The following is a 23950-nucleotide window of genomic DNA, read 5'->3' as shown; positions in this document are numbered from 1 at the left end:
GAATATAAGCAAACAACAAGCCTTTTTAAAAAAATTTTTTTTAATAAAGCCAATAAATGGTGATGATCTTGCAATAATTGTACAGTCTAATGGTTCAAACACTTAGTATTGCCTTAGTAAGTAGTTGTACATCACTTAGAATCCACCTGCATGGATGGAAGCAGACTGACACTAGCTCACTCTACCCAGGATTTGAGTTGGACAGAAGTTAGCCTGGTCTGCTCTGGAAGCAATGCAACTACCTTAGGCCGAGCCTGGTGCACACTGAACTCTGCGGTTCCTGGGTTTCTACACTCAATCTTGTAGACATGCCTAATGCCTATTCAAAGTACTTGAGTACTATTTAATGGATTCCAGATCATAATAAATCTTTCTAACTATACAAATAGAAGATACACAGAGATTTAAAAGCCTTTTAAAACATATGTTTATAAAACTTCTTAAGAGTCAATAAAAAAAGGAATGATTTAGATCTACTTAACATTGACTTGACATATACTGAAAGAAACTCAGAGCATTAAGATACTGATTTTACATTTAAATTCTGCTTGTCATTCTGAAACACCCCCAAATACTCTACAAAATTACAAAGTATTTGGAAGACTCCCATTTTCTAGCATCGAAACACAGTCATCTCCAGCGTGAGACAGAGCAGATGTCTCCAAGCAAAGTGTGAAACTGCAGAACAGGGCAGTATGCTCTTCTAAGCCATGCTGCAGTTGATGGGAAGAGAGAGGAAGAGGAAGCAGATTGTAATTATTTAAACTGGAATTTGGCCAAGAACCCACGGCTGGCAATCCTGCTCTTTTGTAAGAGTGCCATGAAACGTGATTGTAGTCCAGATTTTACAACTCGTTGGAAAGACCGGAGTAATCGTGGTCAGCCCTTGAATAGTTGGAAAACTTGGTTATTTTTCTATGAAAGCTGTAAGCTCTTGAGTAGACAAAAGCACAGTGGAAGTCTCAGCAAATCATATATACTAGAAATTTCTGATATTTTTACTCCCAACTATACCTTCTCTATTTTTTTTTTTGCTTCTTTTATTGTGACCAACATTTTGTCTTATGTAAGTTATATATATTTCTGTGTGTATGTACATACACAGGTAAAAACACATAAATGCATAGATACGTTTATAAGTAGAGTATTTTAAATGCATTTGACTTGTATATTAAATATAACAATATCAATGTGTTCTTTTTCAGTCAACTAAAAAATAATTTGTCAAATTCTCTTGCATGAATTACATACATATGTAAACAAACATCAAATGAGCTCACCTATTTGTGACACATTATTTTTCCTATGAAGACATTTCTAAGTGACATAGCTTAAGTATGAACACTTTTATAAAGATCAAATGCTTCCAAGATATTAAATAATGAGCTGCAAATATTAATATGCAAATATTACCATGTTCTTTGACTGTTCTTTAATATGAAATTTGGTTAAACAAATTTAACATGAGAATTTTAGTAGTTAGTCCTACAGGAAGTGTCTTCATAACCTATGGAGGTGGTTGAAACAGTCTATCAATTTCATGATTCATTTCACATTTCAAAGTCTGTTTCCATCTCTTATCAAAATATAAAGTTCTAAAATTTGGGGGCAAAAAAAGCTTTTCTGTTATCATAAAATGGTCATAAAAGGTACAAAATTCAAAGTTATGAAATATTTAAATTACCAGTGTGCATAGTGTATGATTTGTCAGTATTTCAAACTTTTATTATTATGAACCCATATCCAGTCAGAAAACAACAAAAATATTTCTGTCAGTACTCAGTGGCTTTTATTATTAATGCTATGAACAAAATTTTAAAATTTAATAGACTAGTCAAATAGTTAGGCAGGCATTCATAGTTGACATGTGTGACATACATAGTTTACATTACTCATACCACAGCACAAACTAATGTAGAATTGCTTCAAAATATATTAAAAAACCCTTAAAATTCAAAATATGAGATCAAAGTGATAGAACACATTAGAAGGTTTTTTTTAAAGACAGTGGGCTAGGTTTTTTTTCAGACCAATATGGTTTTGTAAAAATGCTTGATTTTATTGAAACAACTTTTTCAGACAAAATTAATGCAAAATATTCTGTATATCACACAATTTGTATTACATAATATGCAATATATTTTATTTCTACATGGAGAGGTATAAATATATAAATACATAGGTATACATATAAATATGCATCAAAAGTGTGTGTCTGGTTACTGCAGGTGTCAGGTATTCAAATACAGCAGAAGTGAACCTTTCACACTACATCTATGCTCGCAAGTTAAGAAGACCAATGGGGCCAAATTTGTAGGACATGCTACCTGCTGTATGTGTATTTCAGGGAAAAGCTTCCTATACCTTTGGCAAGCTCCAGTCTTGTCCTGTGAACATCCATTAGCAATTATGATACTTTTTCCAGTTTAGCTTAATCAAAAAAACAAATCCGGTTTGCATGAGTTCTGACATCTCACTTGCAGCTCCAACTAAAACTTACCAAATCCACCATTATTTTTTTTTTTATTAGCTTGGCATGTTTCTCTCCTGCCCCTGCAAAGGCTGGGCAAACGTTGAACCCATCCTTCTTCTGAAGATGTGAGCATCCTGGGGATTTGTCATTCTTTTTCCTAGTACCTTCAGATGAGAGCCGTTGTCTCCCCTGGTTTCACCATTCATCTGTTTTTTCAAGGTAACCAGACTTGTAACCCACTAATGCAAACTTTGGGAAATGAATGTTATGAAAAGGTAAAAGGGCAACAAATGCTTCCCTGCATCCAGCTCCCTCAAGAGCAGAACAAGTAGAAGCAAGTTTTGGAGAATGTGGTTTGTGAAGGTATGGTTACCTTAATTCCTTACCAGTGTTTCCTTTCAGGTTTTACTGGGTGTCAGGTTTTGACTCCCACTTTTTTCAGGGCACTCTTCTAGGAGGGCTACAGAGGATGGGAAGTTTCATGGCAACACTGAAGTTCTAACTGTAGATATCCACTGACAGGCATCATCTAGATATTAATGTGGTATTTTCTATGTCACTGTTCTGAAAATTTTGATGTGGCCTCACATCCCATAAAATATGTAGCCCCCTGCTGAGCTGTATGATCTAACTAGTTACCACATCACTACAGTAAAATTCCTTCCAGATACTACTTCCCACAATCAGGACATCTTTGGCTTGTCACTGAGATTTCATGGAGGTTTAGGATACTGATTACTGAGGCAAAATATAAATTTCTGAAGGTTTTACTTTTAATGATGATAGAATTTTCTTTCTAAGTGATAATTTTCAAGAGAAGGAAAGAGAAATGGGGGGTGGGGGGGGTGTGGGGGTGTTTTTTCACTGGTGAGGGTGAGATTTGGTACCTCCTTCACAGCTAAATGAGATTACTTAGAAAGACTGACAAGACCAAATAGATGTCAGGGTTTTATTTAATGATAGCACTTTTAAGTTAGCAATTGCAAGCCAATAAACCATGTGACTACTGTTGCTATGTAATACAGTAATCTTACCACTGCTGACTGAGAAGAAAGATGACCAGCAGAACACAGAAGACTAATTTTGACTCATTTTTGTCTCCCTTGATCTTCTGATGTGGACAGCCGTTCAGCAACTTGGATTGAAATTTGAACAGAAGTGCACTGCATGTACGTGAAGAACTCTTGGGCCTTCTTGAGCAGACTACAAGAACACGATGGTCTGAGCAGCAGGCTGCAGGAAGGTGCAGTAAAAAGTGAACCCCTCTATAGACCAGACCCAGACACAGGTTGCCAACTGGACCATCCTGCTCCAACACCAGAGTGCCCAATCTACCCATCTCAAGAGTTGTTTGAGTGAGTCAGTGTTTGAAGAATGTAAGCTACATGTTATCCATGTTGCTATCTAAGTTCTAGTGAGTTTAGAAAATTGACAAGCTGCAGTTAATCCCCTAAATGTAAGAGCCAAGACTGCAACAGATAAAACTCTGGATGAGACCAATAGTTAGAAAAATGAATTGTGACAAGGGAGTAAGTTAGCTGGACTGTGAAGACTCCTGTACGCCTACCTGTAGGATCTCAGAAGAAATATGCAAAAAATGCTTCTTTGTAATGAGTGGTTGGCAAAGACCATAGCATTACTGAGGACCAAGATGAGGGAAAGGAAGTGAAGAGTCATGACAGATATTGAGTAGAATATTTACTTAAAAGAGATCCCATCTCTACAGGGGCTTCTGTTCCAGGCATAGGAAAGTCAAAATTATGTGCTATAGGTCCTGGGACCATGAAAAAAGACAAATCTATATGGACGCAGCAGGCCACCAACTAAGCAGAAGGAAAACTATCTGAAATAAAACAACAGTAGCAGCAAACACATTTTGGGATGTACAGATACTACAAGCATGTAAAGTTATATATTTGACCAGCTACAGCATACTTAGTCTGATACCGTTTTCCACTGCTTTAAGAAAAGGTAAATTGAAATAATGCACAAAATTAGTCAGCATACAAAGGGATGATGATTTTTCATGAGGCATATTCCAGCATCGAGTGCATGCACTTCTGAATTAATGAACTAAAAGTCTGATGCCTTTTATTTGTGATGTCCCTAACACAGGAGGATTTGTGACTATATATGGGTGTGTAGAGAAGAGATTGCAACTGAAATTTTGAGCAAAACCAAACAGAACAAAGATAGGCATGACTGATTGTTCCAACAAACATCAGACAATTTTGCAATGCGTATGCAAGTCTGAACTCACTCCAGTTTTCAGCTATATAAAACTATCCCACTCATAAGCTTTGAGTTTTAGTTCTGAATTGCTTAAATCTTTTCTACATCATTAACAATTAAATGGGACCTCCTAGAAGAAAAAAGGTCAGACGTCTTTTTGCAATGAGTCAAAATTACAAATATTTTATTGGTAATTTAGTATGTTTACACTGCCTGAACCACAGAACTTGCTATTTAAGTGACCACAGAAAATGAAATATAGAATTATTTTACACAGCCATACAGAACAATTAAAAAAAATCCTTTTAACATTATTTCAGTACATACAACATTCTCTTGCTAAGCCAACTGTGTTGATTTAAGAGCTGTTTTGGACAGTGAAATGCTACAACTCAGAGCAGATGCTCCATAACCATCAAATTTTGCATTTGATTCTCTGAGGTGTAGTACCAGTGTATCAGTTCAGCCCACCCAGTCTGAAATGTCCTCTCTTAACTCCAAGAGAGCTGTGTGCAGGCAGAATTCAGAGCAGCTGGGGAAGTAAAATCCAGCTACTACCTGAAGGCCAAAGCACAGGCCTGTGATGCAGTTTCTTACAAGCTTATTTTTTTCATCTCAAGCTATTCTGTGTCAACTCTTCAGGCCATTGGGACAGATGATTCTTACTCTGTCACACCACTCTGGGCAACTACATTGAACTCTTATAAAAACACATGTGCCTCTCTGCAGTTCTGCTACCTGTGACCCCCTGTTTGAGGCTTGGAGGCTGTTTTACCCCATGAGCAGATTTTACCCTCTTTTCCTGACTTTTCTAAACAACTCTTTTGTCAAAAAAAAAAAAAAAAAAAAAAAAAGAGTATTTAGCTTTTAACTTTTTTTATTCAAGCTAGCAAATGTCAGCTAAGTTTTTTAGAGATATTGCTGTGTCCTAATTCTGCTCCAACTGAATTGAATGATTAAAACATTCATTGATTTCAGTAGATGGAGGAATAGGTCTGTGCTGAGGACTTTAGAAAATGCCTGTCTTCAGTATTAAGAGATTTGATCTTAGCTAGAACACAGATGCACTGGAGCTCTCCTGCGTATTCTTTTAACTGTATGAGAGCAGAAGTTTTGAAAATTTTTATTACAGGAAATGAGAGCTTCAGTAAAAATACTGCTTTGAAAAATACTGCAAAAAAGATAATATGTGTACTAATATGTATACTTTAACTCCAAAAAGCAGGCAGTATGTATGGTCTTTATTTGCAAAACCTAAATATCTGACTTAGCAGGACTCGTCTTAACAAAGAATTAGTCCGGAAAAAATGAAAAATATGTTACACATTTGCCAATACAACAGCTATATTTTAAATAAAAATAATAATATACATGTACAATATTGTAATGATATAACTTGATGAAAATAACACTGATCAGTATCAAACTTAGGATTTAATTGATTATCCATCCTTAACAGATGAAATGTATTTCACAGAAATAGATGCAGGCAGGGTGAAGTGAAGTGATATTCATGGCTTACCATGAGAAAGTTACCATGAAAGTTAAGGTAAAAATGTAAATAACAAAACTTTAAATAGATTTATATTTATAAAACTTCAGCATTGTAGCAGTTGGGTGCATGTGCTGCAGAAAGGTGGTAACAGCAACCTAATGGTAGACAACAGCCACACTTGCACACATACTCACATACACATGCCCATGCTCAAATGCATGTGCATAGGTCCTTAGCTTGATTATACAAGCATACACTTACTAGCTTTTGATGGGGCAACACCAGGAATGGGGTTCACCTCTCCTGTTTTTAGCTGTCTGCAAGGTAGCTGCAGCTACCTAAAGTCAGATGAGATGAAACCCATCTAAGGTAACATCAGCTTAACATTTTAATGAAAACTGTTTTCATCCTGAGCATATTTAAGGCACTTTTTATTAAAAAATGTGAAGTTAATCAAGGCTGGAAAAAAAGGCAAAAATCCTTACATGTGAAATTTGGAAATTAAAAAAAAATTCCTGAGTTTTGATAAATATTTTTATTATAATAAAATACCATGCCTATTGAAAACATGTCTTTTATAAAAGCATGTTATATAACATTTTTTCTTGAAAAACTCATGCCTTAGTGCACAAAATATGTTATTAAGTCTTTGGGGACATCTGTAACAAATTAATAGGAAATGAAAAGCCAAAGAATGACCTGTCATGTATGTACAAAATGTGTATTGCTCCTGGCAACACACATCATGTTTACTACAGGCATCTTTATCTTTCTGTTTTCTCACAGGGTCCTGCCCATATTTTAATATTTATAATTAATTATGCTTCACTAAACTATTTACAGGAGCAGAAACTAATCACACATCTTCTTAAGCCCATAAATATGGAACTACAGAAGTAGAACATATTTTAAAACAGTATGAAGACAAGTGTGCTACATAGTACTGTTCTCTAGAAGAACAGTTTGTGCATTATTTTCTTTATGACTATTTAAATCTAAATGAAAATAGAAGTTCAAATTCTCCCTCTGTTTTTCTTGGTTACATTTTTCCACCTGCTATTTCTAAAGGATTTTGCCCCAAGACAGTATTTGGATTGCAAAAACAGTTGTAAATTGCTGCAAAAGTATTTTGAGTAAAGAACCATCAGGATTTTGAATGCCCACTGTTTACATGGGATACAATCAATTTATTTTCAGTTAAAAATAGCTAGTTTCCGATACTAGCCATCATTTGTATGGTTCTAGTAGTATTAATTTTTGCTTTTGGTGTTTTTCTCCCCTCCACTGTCATTAAACATGAATTATGTGGAAACAGTGAAATGGACCATACCCAAAGTGCTGCCAAATGCAGAGAACACACAAAGTGGTTACAAAATGGCATTTATAGGGGCCTTCGGAGGTTTCTTCTAACAATAAAAGGTAAAGACAGTTACCAGTGTGAAATGCACTTTTAACTTGACTGTATTCTTTAGTATTTTCATTAGCTACGTCTATAATACCCCCAATAAAATTGCTACTTTTTTACATTTAAACTTCTGTTACAAAGTATTTCATGTTTTATTTAAAAAAACCCTGCAATAGTGATGGTGGTTAATCTGCTTTATAAAGGATAATATATTGAGTTATACATAATAATGGCTTTGATCCAATTAGTGTTACATTATACGGCCTAGTAATTAACTGTAACTTCAGTTCCTACAACTGTTAGAGCGAATACAAATGATCATTTAATGTGCAGGAAGTGGGGATCATTTGGAAGTGCTGATTCAGAAGTATTCAAGTGCTAACAATGACTTTCTACACTTTTCTTTATGTTCCATATATGACAATTTTATAAATGTCCTTGAGTTTGAATGTGACACAGTTTGGGGGCAATTATTTTTTTTATGTTTTTTTTTGTGCAAACACAAAACTAGATTTTTCTAAGCGTTACCATCTCGTTAAAAGTGATCGCCACTTTTACTTAAAAAGGCACCAGCATTAATTTAAGAGAATATACCTTTTATGCTTGTTTTATGAAGAGCTGTACTTGTTACTGGAGCGGAAATTATCATATCCGTGATCGTTAGCTTTGAACTTTAAACAGGACTGCCTTTCCTCCAGGGACAACAGATCTTTGGATTGGCACCAGCAACACAAGCATGACTGTTAAAATAAAAAGAATAAGTATTTTACATCATTTTGTTTTGCACACGTGGCAAAACGCACTGAAATACTGCTCTTCTTCAGCCATACTGTAACAAATGTCAGGTGTGCCATTTTGGCATTACAGTGTAAGCAAAGAAAGAAGGTTAAGCTCTGCATTGCTCAAGTGGCCACTAACTTCTGGGGTGCCCCTTTAGCAACCAACCTGAGCGCTGGAGGGCAGGAAGAGTTATACTGAGTTATGTATAATAATGGCCACACCAGGTACTGCTTTGAGTGTGGTCTGCAATTCTAAATGCATCTGAAAATAAAATTAGACTACTTGTTGTCCTTTGTCTCATAATCTTTCTTGGAAAAAAATGTAGGTACAGTAATCTATACTTTCTAAGCAAGATGTTGTTATTGATTTTTCTGCAGGGAAAAAAGGGATCTAAGAAGGAGAATGATGAAAACCTACATATATTTCAAACATTTACTAGATGTACTTGCAGACCTCTTGCTGATGCTACTGACTGGCCTTTGGGTGCTGGAAGTCCATCTGGGATCCTACACACCTGCTTGTTACCATGCTCAGGATCAGATCTCTTAGGTGCTCTCAGCTCCCATGACACTTTCAGGGAGCCGGTAATGAAAACAGGGAAGACAAGACTGACACTAAAGCATATATAATGTGTGCTGTTGCATTATGAGGGGAAAAACCCCAACAACACTAAGTGTAGAGCTGACTGGCTTCTGATGAAAAGACATATCCAGTAAGAAATTTGCACAGCTAGGGAATAAGCCTAGCAGGGGCCAATGGTTAAATGCTTTGCGACAAAAGAAAAACCTAAGAGTTTGCAGTAGGTACTGTAAGAACCCTGATACAGTGTCTGAAGACAGTAAGGGGCCACAAAAAAAGGTCTAAGGAGCAAATCTGGACATTTCTCTGAGAAGACATGAAGGCTGAAGGACTGCAATCCACATGCGATCCAGAGCCTCAAATCCTGTGAGGAGATTTAGTGCCCAGGACTATTCACTCAAACCAAGGCGAAACTATGAACAGGTCTGTCTCATAAAACGTTGGCAGTGGATGGGGATGAGTGGATACTTACACCATCTGCCTTACAGAACTGCTTGCTGCTTTAAGCGCTCGGTCACAATGGGGGAACCTGGGGTCAGTGCCCTCCCCGTTGGGTTGCAGAGGATATGGCTACGTGAATCTCTGCAGCACGGTCTAAGTCTGCTTTGTCAGTGCTCTCCATGTGGCTGGGTGCCAGCTCCAGTCAGGAAGTGATGTAGCACTGATTAGTATGGTGCCGAGAGGGCTTATTGTACAATCCTCTCTTTTGCTTTCTCTTTTTGTCCCTGTGAATCCTTAATTCATTTCTATGTAGCTTCGGCAGGAGAGGGAGAGAACACCTACCACAGCCCAGTTGTTGTGGTATTACAGTAAAATGTAATGACCATTTAAAACACTTTGTGCATGTTATGGAATGAATTTTATTGCTGACATAATCTTTTAACAAGAGGAGCAGCTCCCAGCAGCCTCTTACCTTAAAGCAGTTTTGGAATCTTTTGCTCACCAAATACAGAGCTATCGGATTGATGCAGGAATTCAGTGAAGCCATGTTAATACCAATGTAGTCCATCACAAGAAAAAAGCTGTGTGGAAATTAAAGTAAGTGAGACACTTCTCATTTTCTCTGAAAAGGCTTAATAGAGGTTTACAACTATGAAAACTGGACTCAGCTTCACTCAATCAAGGCTAACTATTAAACATAATAGTAAAGGGGCCTATATCAACAGGATTAACTCATGGTGGTAACAATTGTTCTCAGTAATGAAGTTTGAATTAGTAGACCATTCTCATTAAAGTAATTTCAGAAGATCCAATCATCTTAACTTGTGGGAGGAAATATTCACAAGGTTTTCCTCAGATTTAATCCTAGCTGTTCTGTTGAAAAGAAAAACAGGAACAGAAATCCCCCCTCCACCCACATAACACCACAAGAGAGCAGGAGAGTCCCAAAAGGGATCAGAAGAAGACAGGCAAACAGGACAGAAGCCCTGTGTTCATGGGATTCCTCATAATTTCCTGGCTCTGCTACCAGAGTGAGACCAGTCTCCTGGATGAAGCAGAGAGAACTTCAGACACACAAAATAAGCTAGTTCATTAGGAAATCCAGCCACACTTATAGAGAATGTCAGCAGCACATGGGTATTTTATTTTTACAGTCTCACCTTAAAAGTTCACATCTGTTGGGGTCCTTCTGATCATAAATAGTGAGCTTCAGTATTCTGCTTAAGTGAAGCGGGAGCCAGCACAAGGCAAAAACAAGTACCAGACAGAATACGGTTTTGGCCACCTCACGTCTCTGAAAAAGTAAATTGGACAGAACAGTGTTACAGTTTCTGTCTCTTGTGATTGTTGTTAACAGAATATCCAAATATTTGATAAACTAGATAAAACCCCTGTCAAAATAGGACTTAGGACAACATCAGAATACCTTATTTCCTTGGAATATGTACTTTATCTATTCTGTTGGTTTAGATGTCTTGCACTGATTCTCTGTATCTCTAATTTTAAAAAGTATGAGTAATAATATGAAAAATCATGAACATGAAAGCAGTCATTTAAATTAAAATGAAGAACATATTTGTGGATGAAAACCTGGACACGTGCCAGCAATGTGCACTCGCAGCCCAGAAAGTCAGCCGTACCCTGGACTGCATCAAGAGAAGTATGGCCAGCAGGTCAAGGGAGGTTATTCGCCTCCTCTACTCTTCTGTTTTGAGATCCCACCCGGTGTGCTGTGCCCAGCTCTGGGGCCCCTAGCATAGGAAAGACATGGACCTGTTGGAGCAGGTCCAGAGGAGGGCCACAAACATGATCAGAGGGCTAGAACACCTCTCCTATGAAGAAAGGCTGAGAGAGTTGGGGTTGTTTAGCCTGTAGAAGAGAAGGCTCCAGGGAGACCTTATTTACCCCTTTACTTAAAAGGGGCCTAATAAGGAAGATGGGAACAAACTTTTTAGCAGGGCCTGTTGCAATAGGACAAGGGGTAATGACTTTAAACTAAAAGAGGATAGATTTAGACTAGATATAAGGAAGACATTTTTTACAGTGAAGGTGATGAAACACTGGAACAGGTTGCCCAGGGAGGTGGTAGATGCCCCATCCCTGGAAACATTCAAGGTCAGGTTGGACGGGGCACTGAGCAACCTGATCTAGTTGAAGGTGTCCCCTGCTCATTGCAGGGGGGTTGGACTAGATGACCTTTAAACGTCCCTTTCAACCCAAACTATTCTATGATACTTTCAAATACTAGTTTGTTTTCAATTGCATTTTCTTGTGCTTTGATCTCAGGTCTTATTTTAAATGCCCCATGAGATTTCAATTACAGCTTTATCAAGGTAAGAGGAAAGGATTACAAATATACTTTATAGTACAAATATAGTTTAATTCTAGTGACGTATGATGTTTGTGTCTGGTGCACTACTAACTTGGAATGTATTGTGAAATATTTTTTGTTCTGCTAACATATACTGCTAACCTCACTACAGTTCTGCATGAAATTAATTCAAAAGAATTAATAATTTTACAGCACCAGCTTTTAGAGTACAGCACAACCTCAGTTTTCACTACAAAATATTCATCTGTCATGATTGTAAAGAAGAAATAAAAACTAAAAACTTGAAGGATTAACTCCAAACAAGAAAAAAACAGTTTTGCGATTGTCAGTTAAAATCTTAGGTTTCTGAGGGCTCTGATATATATATATACATATATATAAGTTCAGCAGCACCACTGTTAGGAAACTTCTCCTTAGGAGTAATCTTGAAGTTGTCATACATGAATGGAATAATTAAGTGGCAGTAAAGTCATTATTGTCATCCTCTCTACAGTCAGCAGATTTGTCAGGGATAACTTTTTACCTGTTTTAAGTGGTCATTTAAAGCAATCTGCATCCCACTTTTCTTTCGTAACATCTCACAGGTCATAAGTGTGTAGAAAAATGCTGTGATAGCCAGTGGCAAACAGAAGTAAAAGCTAAACAGCCACCAGTCTTTAGCTTGCTTGTAAAACTAGAAAGAAAACAAAAGAAAAAACATTGTTAGGAGTTGAGTGTTGAGCATTTTGGAAAGTATGTTATAGCTCATTGGTCAGTCTGTCCTGAAAAGCATCTCTATGAGATGTACATTACAGATGAGAAAACAGGACAAGACAATAATAAGCCCAAAGCCCACAAAAAGACAAGTTTCTGGATGCTCTTCTTCTAAGCAACATACTTCAGAAATTTGTCAGCATTTCATATGAACATTATATTCACCTGTGTTTCACATACACTTGTGCACATTACAATCCACACAACATTGAGAAGATCCAAGGAACTGTTCTGGAGAGCTGTGGTTTTATAAATGTTCGTGTCTTACCATCATAAAGGATGTTTTCTGCGTGGGGTGAAGCAGGCAGATTCTAAGATCCTTTCCTCTGTACTCCATTGTAATCATGTCAAATGCAATAGCTTCTGGAACAGCCAATATCACTGATATAACCCAAATCAGTACAATTTCAACAGCAGTCCACTTCGGTACTCCAATTCCTTTAATGCGACTCCAAGAAGCAACTGCTCTGTACCTGAAGCAAGAGCGCACATGTTTGCAAATTAAAAATATAAGAAAATCCACATGGTTTAACTGGCTTAAACTCAACTTACTAGTATTATATCAAATGAGTGGAAAGGCAAATTTGAGCCAAAGCTCATACTGAAAAGAAATTATAGAGTTTGATGAAAAATGGGTCTCACCTATCTATACTGAGGGCACACAAACTCAACACTGTGATGCCCACTGATGCCTTCTGAATGAAGGGTACTAATTTGCACATTTCGACACCGAAGGGCCAGTCCTCTGCAAGCAGCTGTGAAAAGAAAACAACAATTAGAAATGAAACATTTTTTAAAAATAATTCCCAAAGCTGCAACATGGACTTTTGTTTTGATTGTTTTTATTTTCCACCAAATAAAACTTAGTCAAGAAGAACCTTTTCACAAGGGAGTCTGCAAGGTGTGTGTCCTAAAAACTAGGTGGTAGCTTCACAGTCACTCCCTGGCTGGGCAAGGATATGCACAAAGGCTTAGTCCTGACTTCTCAAGCCCTGAAAATTCCACTCATTTTGCTTCTAACTTCACCACCCCCAGTGTTTCTGGTGAAAAATGACTGAGCGGGTGAGGATTTCCTTCATCTTTGTATTGGCTTTATATGTCTCGAGTGTTCATTGCTTTTCTTATATGTTCCAAGTTCTTATATGTTCTTATATGTTCCAAGTAACCAGAAATACAGAAAATTACTTGAGACTGATCAGAACAGGGACAAAGCCAACAACTGCATATCTGGGGAGGGGTTTATTTGAAGCTTGGTGTCTAAGCTCCCTCAGCTGAGAAGTCAGGCAACACTGGTGAGCAGTTTGTCCCACAGTTTTTAGCTGAACATCTGATAATGAAAGGAGGGATCCACTGAATGTTCGGGGACCCTAAACAGCTAGTTTGAACTAAATGGTTCACAGCAGGTAAAGACAGATCAGATAAATCCCACACCGAAGATCTTTATTGACCAGTGTTCCAATGATTCAGTATTGCAATACTGAAAGGACTATCTGCACATTCAGCATACATAAGTGCTACGGAATATAAAGAAAACAGCACAATGAATTTTAGGTTGGTTCAATCGCACTTTGGGCCATACAGTTTAATGGAAATCTGTCACATCCCCAGCAATACATTTTGGCTGATTTAAGGGACAAGACTTCCTGGACACAGAAAGCACCTTCACCACAGCAGATGCTATGAACTGTTTGCCTGTAGCTTCAGTTTAGAAACATTTAATGTTTGTACTCTGATGTGAACTACTCTAATGGCTCAAATGTATCACAGCAGCAGCCAAATCTTCCAGTTCCTCATAAAAACAAGACTCTCCAGAACAGAGGTTATGCCAAGAAATAGTTGCAATCGTTATATTACAAAAGTAAACTTTCTGAGTTTCTGTAATTAGTTACATTATCAAAGTTCATCTCTGTTTTTCATACCTTTCTTCAAATGAGGCCTTTTGGATCTGTTGCAGATAGAGGGCTACAAAATGGAAAAGGAGAAGAAAGAAGAATGATAACTGCCCAAAAGAAATGGAAAAATCTTTCCCTGAGCTCAGGTCTCCCCAGACATCTTATTTAACAGTGATGTAGGAAAAGAGTAAATAGATCATCATATATACAGATCATATATAGATAATAGATCATCATAGCATCCTGGCTTGTATGAGAAATAGCGTGGCCAGCAGGACTGGGGAAGTGATTGTTGCCCTGTACTAGGCACTGGTGAGGCCACACCTCGAATACTGTTTGGCCCATCACTACAAGACATTGAGGTGCTGGAGTGTGTCCAGAGAAGGGCAATGAAGCTGTTGAAGAGTCTAGAGAACAAGCTTTATGAAGAGTGGCTGAGGGAACTGGGGTTGTTTAACCTGGAGAAATGGAGGCTGAGGGGAGACCTTATTGCTCTCTACAACTACCTGAAAAGAGGTTGTAGTGAGGTGGGTGTCAGTCTTTTCTTCCAAGTAACAAGAGATAGGACAAGAGGAAGTGCCCTCAAGTTCTGCCAGGGGAGGTTTAGATGGGATATTAGAAAAAATTTCTTCACTGAAAGGGTTTTCAAGCACTGGAACAGGCTGCTCAGGGAAGTGGTCGAGTCACCATCCCTGAGGTATTTAAAAGACATGTAGATGTGGCACTTAGGGACATGGTTTAGTGGTGGACTTGTCAGTGTTAGATTAAAGGTTGGCCTCGATCTTAAAGGTCTTTTCCAACCTAAATGATTCCATGATTCTGTGATTGTATTGTATAGATTCTGCTAGGGACCAAAATGATTGTAGATAGCCACAGAGTTGCCTGCTCATGCTGGACTGGTTCAGCAAAGTCCTTAGGCACACCTACATGTGCATCTATGGATAAAGACTTACGTGGTCCAAGACAGTTTCTGAAAAGCCTTAATATAATTTAAGTATCACACACAAAGGAAGTTAAGTACATTTCATGACCGTGTGCTTTTGGAAATCCCTATGAAGTGTTTTCAGGTACCAGATACTTTTCAGAAATATGCTTTAGTCCTGTACCGAAATTGGATCTTTGAAAGCCCAGCTTTGATCTATTTCTTAAATGATCTACTTAAGTAAGACAAAGAGTATAATGCTTCTGCAGAAATGAAGCAGAAAAACAAATTCTAAGGATTTAGGTTTCTTGAGAATTTTATGTAAAGTAATAAAGCAGAGGAAGCAGGGACGAGGCTGTAATAACCATAAAGTATATTTTACCTGCGTGATGTGGGAAAATAACTCAGTCTGTAATTAAAGTATTTTCAGTAAAGCCTCTCCCTAAGACTTCTTTTGAATTGCTGTAAGGGGTTGATAGTAACAAACTTCTATTAAAATTGCAATGTGAATAATTACAGGTGTTCTAAATGTACACTCTACTGAATCAGGTGGCACCTAGACTAATTTAATTTATATCAGTCAGGCAGTGAACCTCCAGCCTACCACACCTAGTTGCTATAGGAATCAAGGACTGGGTAGCAAGTACATTGTATACTTGTTTATAGTACCTATTGTATATTGTGCATGTGTATATATTAAACCAGTGATGACTCATGAAAAAAGCACTTCAAAATTAAAATATGCTGTTCTTCTTTGAACTCAAATTCAGAAATTTGATAAAATTTCTGTTGGAAGATTCTGTTGAAGACTTTTAGCTACAACTAGCTGGTATATGTGCAAGACACTCCCTGTTTCTCTTCCCTAAAATCACAACTGTTCAGCCACACATCGGAGATTTCCCTGAACTAATGCTTATCTCTCAGGTGCAGACAGTCACACCTGTGCTCCAAGCTGACTGGATTTGAGCCAGCTCCAGTTTGGGAGCCATATGGCTGGATTATAATGGGGCTGCACACGAGTGAATGCGGTCTACTGAGAGAAAGGGTGCATTAGCTTGGGTTTAGCATAACACCAAAATATTACTTGCATTCAGCCAGCTTAAAATCAGGCGCAGAATGGACACACAGCTGTCTGCATTGGATTGGAAAAACATGCCCTTTATCTCTTGCAGCTGATGTATTGTGAAATTTGAGCATTTTAATGCATGAGTAATACGATTCTCTATCATGGTATTGCAAGTGGTTAATGATATGCTTTGCAGCAAAAGCTTGAAAACGTTAAGAAAGTAAAACAAAAAAAAGTAGAAAGTTTTAATTGCTGAACTATGCTTCCTTGTTGTTTCTGTTTGTCCTCCGTATTGCTGTCTCCTCAAAATACTGCCTTAAAGTACAGTGAAAATCCACTGTAAAGTATTCAGGAGCATCATATCTGTGGACAAAAGCAATGATTATTCTTAGTGAAGTACAGATGTAGTCTAATGCAATTTCATATGGGTAAAACGGTTTTCTTACGATTCATAATAGGGTATCTCTACAAAGCGTGCCATTTTACAATGATAAATGACTTGGAGTCCTGAGATACTGCCAAGTGGCAGCAAAGAGAAAAATAATGTTGCATTTTCAGCAGTAAAATGCCAAGAGAAGTCTACCACTGGCTGTATTCCGAATGACCTTTCCAATGTTTTAGTCACTTATTTTACATGGGCAAAGTTTTAACTGCTAAGCCACAGAAATGTGTTGGATGAAATGAAATAGCATGGAAGGAAAGGAAAAGAAACACAGTGCAGAATGAAGTGAAATAAATCATACTTAAAAGAACCAATGTATCCGATGCGTTCCTAGCCAACACTTTCTCAGACCAGACACAGATCTGAGCCTAAACTGATGTGAAAGCTGCACAGCTATGAAAGTAGCCCCAAGAGATGTGACTCAGAGTCACACCTGTGAATTGCAATTCCTGCCCTGCTTCCTGTTGGTTGTGTAGGAAAAGAAAGATGTTCATAATCTGCTGCTGGAATATGCCAGCATGCGAGCAGATACACTGCTCTGGATGGCTCAGCTGCTGTGGCCACCAGCCAGAAGGCTGATGCCATGGCTCCAACCCTCTACTGTTGACTTTCTGCAGTCAGGCACAAAGAAGTAGCAAAGTGTGCACTTAATTACGTCAGTGTCCTAGTCCCAAGCAATGAATGCACACGGAAATGCAGAGCAGGAATTCGTACTTCCTCCTAGCTGTGCGTTCACAGCAAGTCTACTTCACAGGACGATAAGACTTGATTTTCATCATTACAAATTGAAGAGTTACATGGAAAATCAGACAGGCAACTGTACACCTAATTCACAAGCAACCTTTTTCAATATATCTGTGAAATGACTGGCAGATTTTCACCTGATACTTTTGAGATGGGGAGGTCATGCAGACAAAGTATTTTTCGGTATTTCATAGGAGCAAGCATTTTTCAAAACAGGAAATTTGCCCAGGAAATTAAGCTTATGGTCAGGGATAAGTCAGAAAACACTACAAAACTTATTAATATTTAACAATAATTATGATGGCAGGGTGGGGATCTTCCCTCTAGACAAGAAAATAAATCTCCTACTTCCTAGTTGAGCTAAGAATGTTTTACTGATCCATCCAATAAACAGTGTAAATCCTAATATGAGGCATGCAATTAGTTTCTTTTCCTGTGTCTTTATTGGCAACTTCTGCTTAGAAACTACATTTTTTAAAAAAATAATTAAAGTAATATCATACAGACATCTTGAAAATGACAGAAACCTGATAATGTCTTGTCAAAGTAAAAGATTTCTGAGATTTCACGACCCCAGTGAAAGGACTGCGTCAAAAGCAACCTTTAAGAAAGCCATGCTGCTGTTTGTTAGATTGGGAAGTATAAACACAGGGTGGAAGCAAAAAAATAAGATGAAAGCTTGTTTTGAAATTTGTCACATGCATCTTTTAAGTGGATGTATACATAACAAATGTATACATAATAAAAAAACTACTCTAAATTTACAAATCTATAGTGACATCACCTAATGTATTTCAGTTTAGAGTGCCATCATTAAAAGTATGTATGTGCACTTTTAACAACATACAGACATTTCCACTACCCCATATATTGGACTTTCAGAGTAGGTTGTTCCCATCTAACTACAGAATAAAGTTACAACCCCCCACTGCCTGTAGAGTGTAGACAGGTTCCTCTGCTGGACAATTCAGATCCTTAAGTGCCTACAAACTGCATTGGTTGACCATAAAGCGTTCCTAAACAAAACAGACTTGTAGCTTAATATGGTCAGAGATCAACAAACTTTGTGTAAGAAATTCTGAGATGAACTTTGCAAGACCTCAGGTAAATGGTTCCGATGTTGAAAGAAAGGAAATAATGCATTTCTCCCAATAATATGGCTGTTATCTTTAACATCAAAAAGACCAAGGGCCAAGAACTGTAATATGGAATAGTAACAATGTTTTCTAAAGACAAGCAGCTTGACTTTTTTGGAAAGTTAGGAAAAGATCGGCTTTATCATGATGCATGCCCTCTAAGTACTTGCATTACAAGAGCTGGTAAGGTCATCACAAAGACATTTCCATGGAAATCCTGCCTTTTTTAGAGCACAGCTGGATTAACAAAGGGGCCAGTTTGCATCTGCATGGGATATGCAGTCCCTAATCTGGTCTTTCTTATATTTCCAGTGCTTGATAATGTTATATAGTGTTAACTACATTTTTAATGCATTAAAATACATTACTGAAAAAAAATCGTTACCTACAAAGCTGACTTTGGCCTTTGATCATTGGCTTGGATAAAGACCAGGTTTTGTTCCTTCCCTGGAAAATTTTTTTTCTCCACTCTTCCATTGTGCTCTGAGATAAAGGAACCTGTGACAGTATTTCCAGGTAAATATTCTTCCTCAGTCATTTGTGTCATAGCAAATTGATAGTCAAGAGTTCAGAAAGCCACACAAGAATGTGCTTGTTCCCCCTGTTAAAAATCCATTGGAACATGACAATAAATTTGATTTAATAAATTTAATAAATATTACAAAATGAGAGAGATGTCTCCATATCAGAAGAGAAAGCGTGTTATTATATTATTTGATTATGATTTTTTAAAGTCTATGTTCCTATCTCACTATACATATATGCATGAGAGGCGGAGCTAACGTAAATTTGGAATTTCCAATCCTAATGTTGTTTTGGTGTCTTACACAGGGGATTTAACAACTTTATCGATTTGGGAAACTGAGTATAAGCCTTCCAGAACTGCAGATCTGTATTGTCAGGTGTACAAGCTGCCACTGTCTTGTCTTCCAAAGATTAAATGCAGAGGACATAAAAAGTTCACTGACCACCAACTCTATCCTTCTGCTCCTTTTTGCGGCCTCAAATTAACAAAGACATGCTTACTTAGTCTGTTTAGTGAAGCAGTTGACCTGGCACAGGACCACCTTCACATCCAATTAGTAGCAACTTTGCAAAGTTTCTACACTGCCACAACATTGCATACTGCAGAATGATTGTCTTGGACTTTTCTCTACTTCCCATTCTGCAGTTCTGGGGTAGGGCCAAAGCCAGACTGTTTACCAGGACCCTGAATGCCAAAAAGGTCTTCCAGGTTCTACATGCTGGAACTGAACACCCCTCAAATCCTCATTTCATACCCAGTTTCCTGACTGTGTGACAGAGTACAATACTTCCCATTTTCTTCTGAATGTATTGATTGATATTCAAATTTATCAATTGCCATGGACTAATTAGCATTTTACACACTGAACTGCATTTGCCTCACAATCTAGATAACACCTGCTTTTCTTTAGATATTCTCAATTTAAGAGCTGTAAATTTTAATTTGTGCATTTTTTTAGCTATTTACATATTCACTTAAATAGTCACAGGGGACATCTTTTGCAGTTATCACTTTTAATACCTAAGAAAATGCTGCTCCTAGTGTGAATTCTGAGTTCTCTCTTACGGGTCTGCCCGGAAAGCATTCAGAGACCCTTTCACACTGTCTGCTACAAGCGGTGGTGAGTAAACTGCTGGCATTTTGTTAACATGAGAAATTCTCTCACATTCTTTTTCACACAGCTGTCTAACTCAGGATCTAATAGCAATTGTGAAGATATGTTTCATCCAGTTTGAAATTGTTTCAAATTGCAAGTTACAACTGTTAAGTATACTTGATTTACAAACCAAGCCTCTGCTAGCCTTCGTTTTCCCCATGCTGCTGGGTGATTATGGCCAGCTTTTGATTGCATTACTGTATTCTCCCTCATAACGTTGCTCTGTGAGTGGAATTAAACGGGATGTAGAGTTGATGAAAAGTTATTATCAACTCAAATCTCACTCAGATTCTTAATTTTGATTAAATAAACACAATGTCTAAAGTTTGGGTTTTTTTAACTGACATTTAGTCAAAAGTCCTGTTTTTAAACAGCAAATAGTTCACTCGCTGTCATAAATACAAATTTATCATGGGCTCTTCATTAAGATGGGTAGCAGTATGGGACATTTAGCACCTGAGAGCTATTGCTTAGTTCCTAGCGTTATCAATAGTACAATAAAAATCCTGGACTTGCAGTTGATATATTTATCGGTTTGCAATCTGACCTTTTATTCCTCCTGCTCCAACCTACTCATAATGATATACTTGATGACATTCAATCAAGATAAGGACTGTGGTATATTATTGCATGTTATCATTAATTTAATTTTGAAATAGTCTCATTGATATTGCAAAGTCTTGTACTGAGCAGCTGTTATTGATTTAACCTTTTTGATTTTTTTCTCAGGACAGATAAAAAAATATTTTTGTTCAGTATCTTTTTTTACAAAAATACAGTTTTCTCAAAACAGTTTAAAAGTGTTTTGATTCATGAATTCCACTCTCAGAATAGTACATGCCTCTCACAACAGCTATGATAAATGTATAGTATGGAAAATACTGAAACTCCAAATCAAAATTACTCTCGTGTAATACACATTATCCGGCTCATGAATTTAACACAGTTATGATGTTGCCTGCTTTGTAATACTTCAGTACTTGAAAAGGATAAAGATACAGGATTCTCCCACTTCAGCAGCTTCTGGGAGTAATCACTATGGATACAGAAGACTAAACTCAGAACCCGTCCCTTCAATGTGGTTTTCCAAAGCTGAAAGTAACAAACGCCAGTTTACAAACATGCATATGAAGTGAGGAGGAGGAACAGGTGAAGGCTCTCACGTTCACTCTATGCAGTAACTGATGGGTGCTCAGAGACCCAGGCTGTAAACAAGGCAGAAGATGCCTTGTTAGTTCCAGCATCCCTCCCAAGAGCGCTGAGTGTAACTAGAGGCTGGATTCAACTGCCCAAACAGTTTCTGAGGACAAATGGACTGCGCAAGCTGGGTAAACCAGGCAGGGGTTGTACTCCTTCCGTGGCAAGTCTTACCACGTCAAAGGGTAAAGAAGGTGCAAGAGCAGCAGCAGGGCTCACCCCCTCTCGGCTGCCCATGCTGCAACACTGGCCCACGGGGGAAAGGGTTCACAGCTCAGGAGAGCATCGTGCCTCACAATCGCTGGACGTATAAAACGAATATAAATTGCTCAGTTTGAATGAGCTTGGTTCCTCCTGAAAAAAGTCCCCATGCCGCTCGTGACTGTTCGGACCCACACGCCTAAGCCTGCCCCAGCTGTGCAGGAGGGGCCGAGTGGTGCCCACCCCACAGCAGAGGGTCTTCTGTGCCTCCCCCTCCATTCCTCGGGAGAAAGGAGGGAAGCCATGAACCCGCTACGCATTTACCTATTTCATTTATCTCCTTTATCGCTAGGACAGCACCTGTTTCCAGGTGACCTTCAGAGTGGCCACCTCCAGCCGCATCCTTCTGCCCCATCCCCAGCCCGGCCCGCTGAGAAGGCTGGGACTAGAGCACAGAGGGGGTGCCATGTGGGACAACAAGGACAACATCTGCCCGGCATACCACCTTCCGGCAGGTTTTTGGCATGAAGTCTAGCCCCCGGGTGTCTCCCGGCCGCAAGCGGGGCGCGTTTTCCCCCAGCAGCCACGGAGGTGCCGGGTATCTGCCGGGGAGCCCCGACGAGAGCCCGCCGCCGCCCCGCGCCCGCCGCCGGACCCATCCCTGGCTCCCCCTCACCTTGTAGACGTTGATGGGGATGTCGATGATGATGTGAAGCAGGTCGCCCAGGGCCAGGCTGGCGATGAGGATGTTGGGGCCATTCCTCATGCACTTGTTCTTGTAGATGATCCGCAGCAGCGTGGAGTTGCCGATGATGCCCAGGACGAAGACGAGGCAAGACACCACCGTGTTGATGTACTTGAAAGTCTCCTTGATCTCCGTTTGCCCCGTGCACATGGGGGGCGAGGCCGAGCGCGGCCGCCCGCCAGCCGCCCCCCCGCCCTTGGGCAGCGCGGCCGGCCGGGAGGCGTTGGGCTCGGCGCCCCGCAGCGCGGGGGTCCCGGCTGTCGGGGGGGCGGCGGCGGCCGGCGCCGGCGGGCTCTGCCTGCCCGGGCCCGGCGGGCGCAGGGAGCCGTCGCCCTCTGCAGCGGCGCGGCAGCTGAGGAGCAGGAGGAGGAGGAGGAGGGCGGGCAGCCGCCGCGGTCGGGCGGCGGGCATGGCGCGGCGCGGCACGGCACGGCACGGCCGATCCTCCGCCGTCAGCGCCCGCCGCCGTCAGCGCCGACCTGCGCGGAGAGAGGGGACGGGGCGTCAGCTGCGGTGCGGGAGCACCGCGCCCCGCCGGGCGCCGACACCGCTCCCGCCGCCCGGGGTCGGAGCCGAGGCGCTGCCCGCCGCCGGATGGGGACGGGGACGGGCGGCGGCGGCGGCAGAACAGCGCCGGGACGAAAACCTGCGCGGAGGCTGGGGAGAGAAGTCCCCTCCGGCCGGAGCTGCTCTGCCCCCCGCTCCTCTCCCCCTCACCTCGCCGAGCCGAGCCGAAGCGGTCCTCCCCGCCCGCCGCCTGCGGGGCTCTGCCTGCCGAGCGAGGGAAACGCGCTCCGCCGGTTGCCGCGCTCCGCCGGTTGCCGCGCTGCGCGCTCCGCGCCCCGGCCGGCTGCTCCCTCCCGGGGCCGGCTGCCGCCGCTCGCCGGCAAACAGCCGGTAGTAGCCCCGGGCCGCCGAGGCGGGAGGAACGGGCGATAGCGGCAGGACCCGGCGGCCGTCAGCCGCGCACCAAACCCCGTGGCTAAAGCCGCTCCGGCGGGGCAGGGCCCCCCCCTTTTCTAAAACATTCAGCCGCATCTGGCCCATCAGTCACGGCCAGACCCCACCCGCGCCCTCCTCCCCCCCCGCCCCGCGGGGCCCAGCCCAGCCCCGCCGCCCCGCGGGGCCTCCCTGCAGCCGCGGTCCGGAGCCCCCGCCGCCCCGTCCGAAGTGCCGCGGTACCGCCCGGGCGACCTGCCCCGCGACCTGCCCCTTTTGCAGTCCGCCCGCCTCGCCTTGTAGCGGGTTGACTGTGGCGGCCTAGAGAAGTAATTCGGCGGGTTTTTGAAACAGTTTTGGTCAGATCAGAAGGGTTGTTACAAGAGGGTTTGGCGTTGTGAGAGGACGCCTGCGGGGAGGAAGAGGGCTTTTCTCCCCTGTCCTCTCCAAGACTCATTCCCAGTAGCCGGGTGCGGGGTTCTCCCTCTGCATTT

General features: G+C 40.6%; 1 protein-coding gene across 2 annotated transcripts; it reads right to left on the bottom strand.

Annotated features, from left to right (window-relative positions):
* Nucleotides 1-607: 607 nt before the first annotated feature.
* Nucleotides 608-23527, bottom strand: EDNRB (endothelin receptor type B). 2 transcript variants are annotated; one of them, XM_074815474.1, is made up of 9 exons: nt 23235-23527; nt 22449-22996; nt 13133-13245; nt 12759-12963; nt 12261-12410; nt 10566-10699; nt 9878-9986; nt 8200-8345; nt 608-713 (listed from the first exon to the last, which is right to left on the bottom strand). In XM_074815474.1, exons 2-8 carry the CDS (start codon nt 22926-22928, stop codon nt 8214-8216), a joined length of 1323 nt encoding a protein of 440 aa, XP_074671575.1. In that variant the 5' UTR covers nt 22929-22996; nt 23235-23527; the 3' UTR covers nt 608-713; nt 8200-8213. The 2 variants fall into 2 exon arrangements, with proteins under 2 accessions (XP_074671575.1, XP_074671574.1); XM_074815473.1 differs by lacking the exon at nt 608-713 and adding an exon at nt 1767-3706 and having other exon boundaries at nt 23235-23526.
* Between the last annotated feature and the right edge of the window lie 423 nt (nt 23528-23950).

This window comes from Strix aluco, chromosome 2, assembly GCF_031877795.1.
Source record: "Strix aluco isolate bStrAlu1 chromosome 2, bStrAlu1.hap1, whole genome shotgun sequence".
Taxonomy (NCBI): domain Eukaryota; kingdom Metazoa; phylum Chordata; class Aves; order Strigiformes; family Strigidae; genus Strix; species Strix aluco.
Note: the sequence above shows the minus strand (reverse complement) of the source record. Positions and strands in the feature narration are given on the sequence as shown.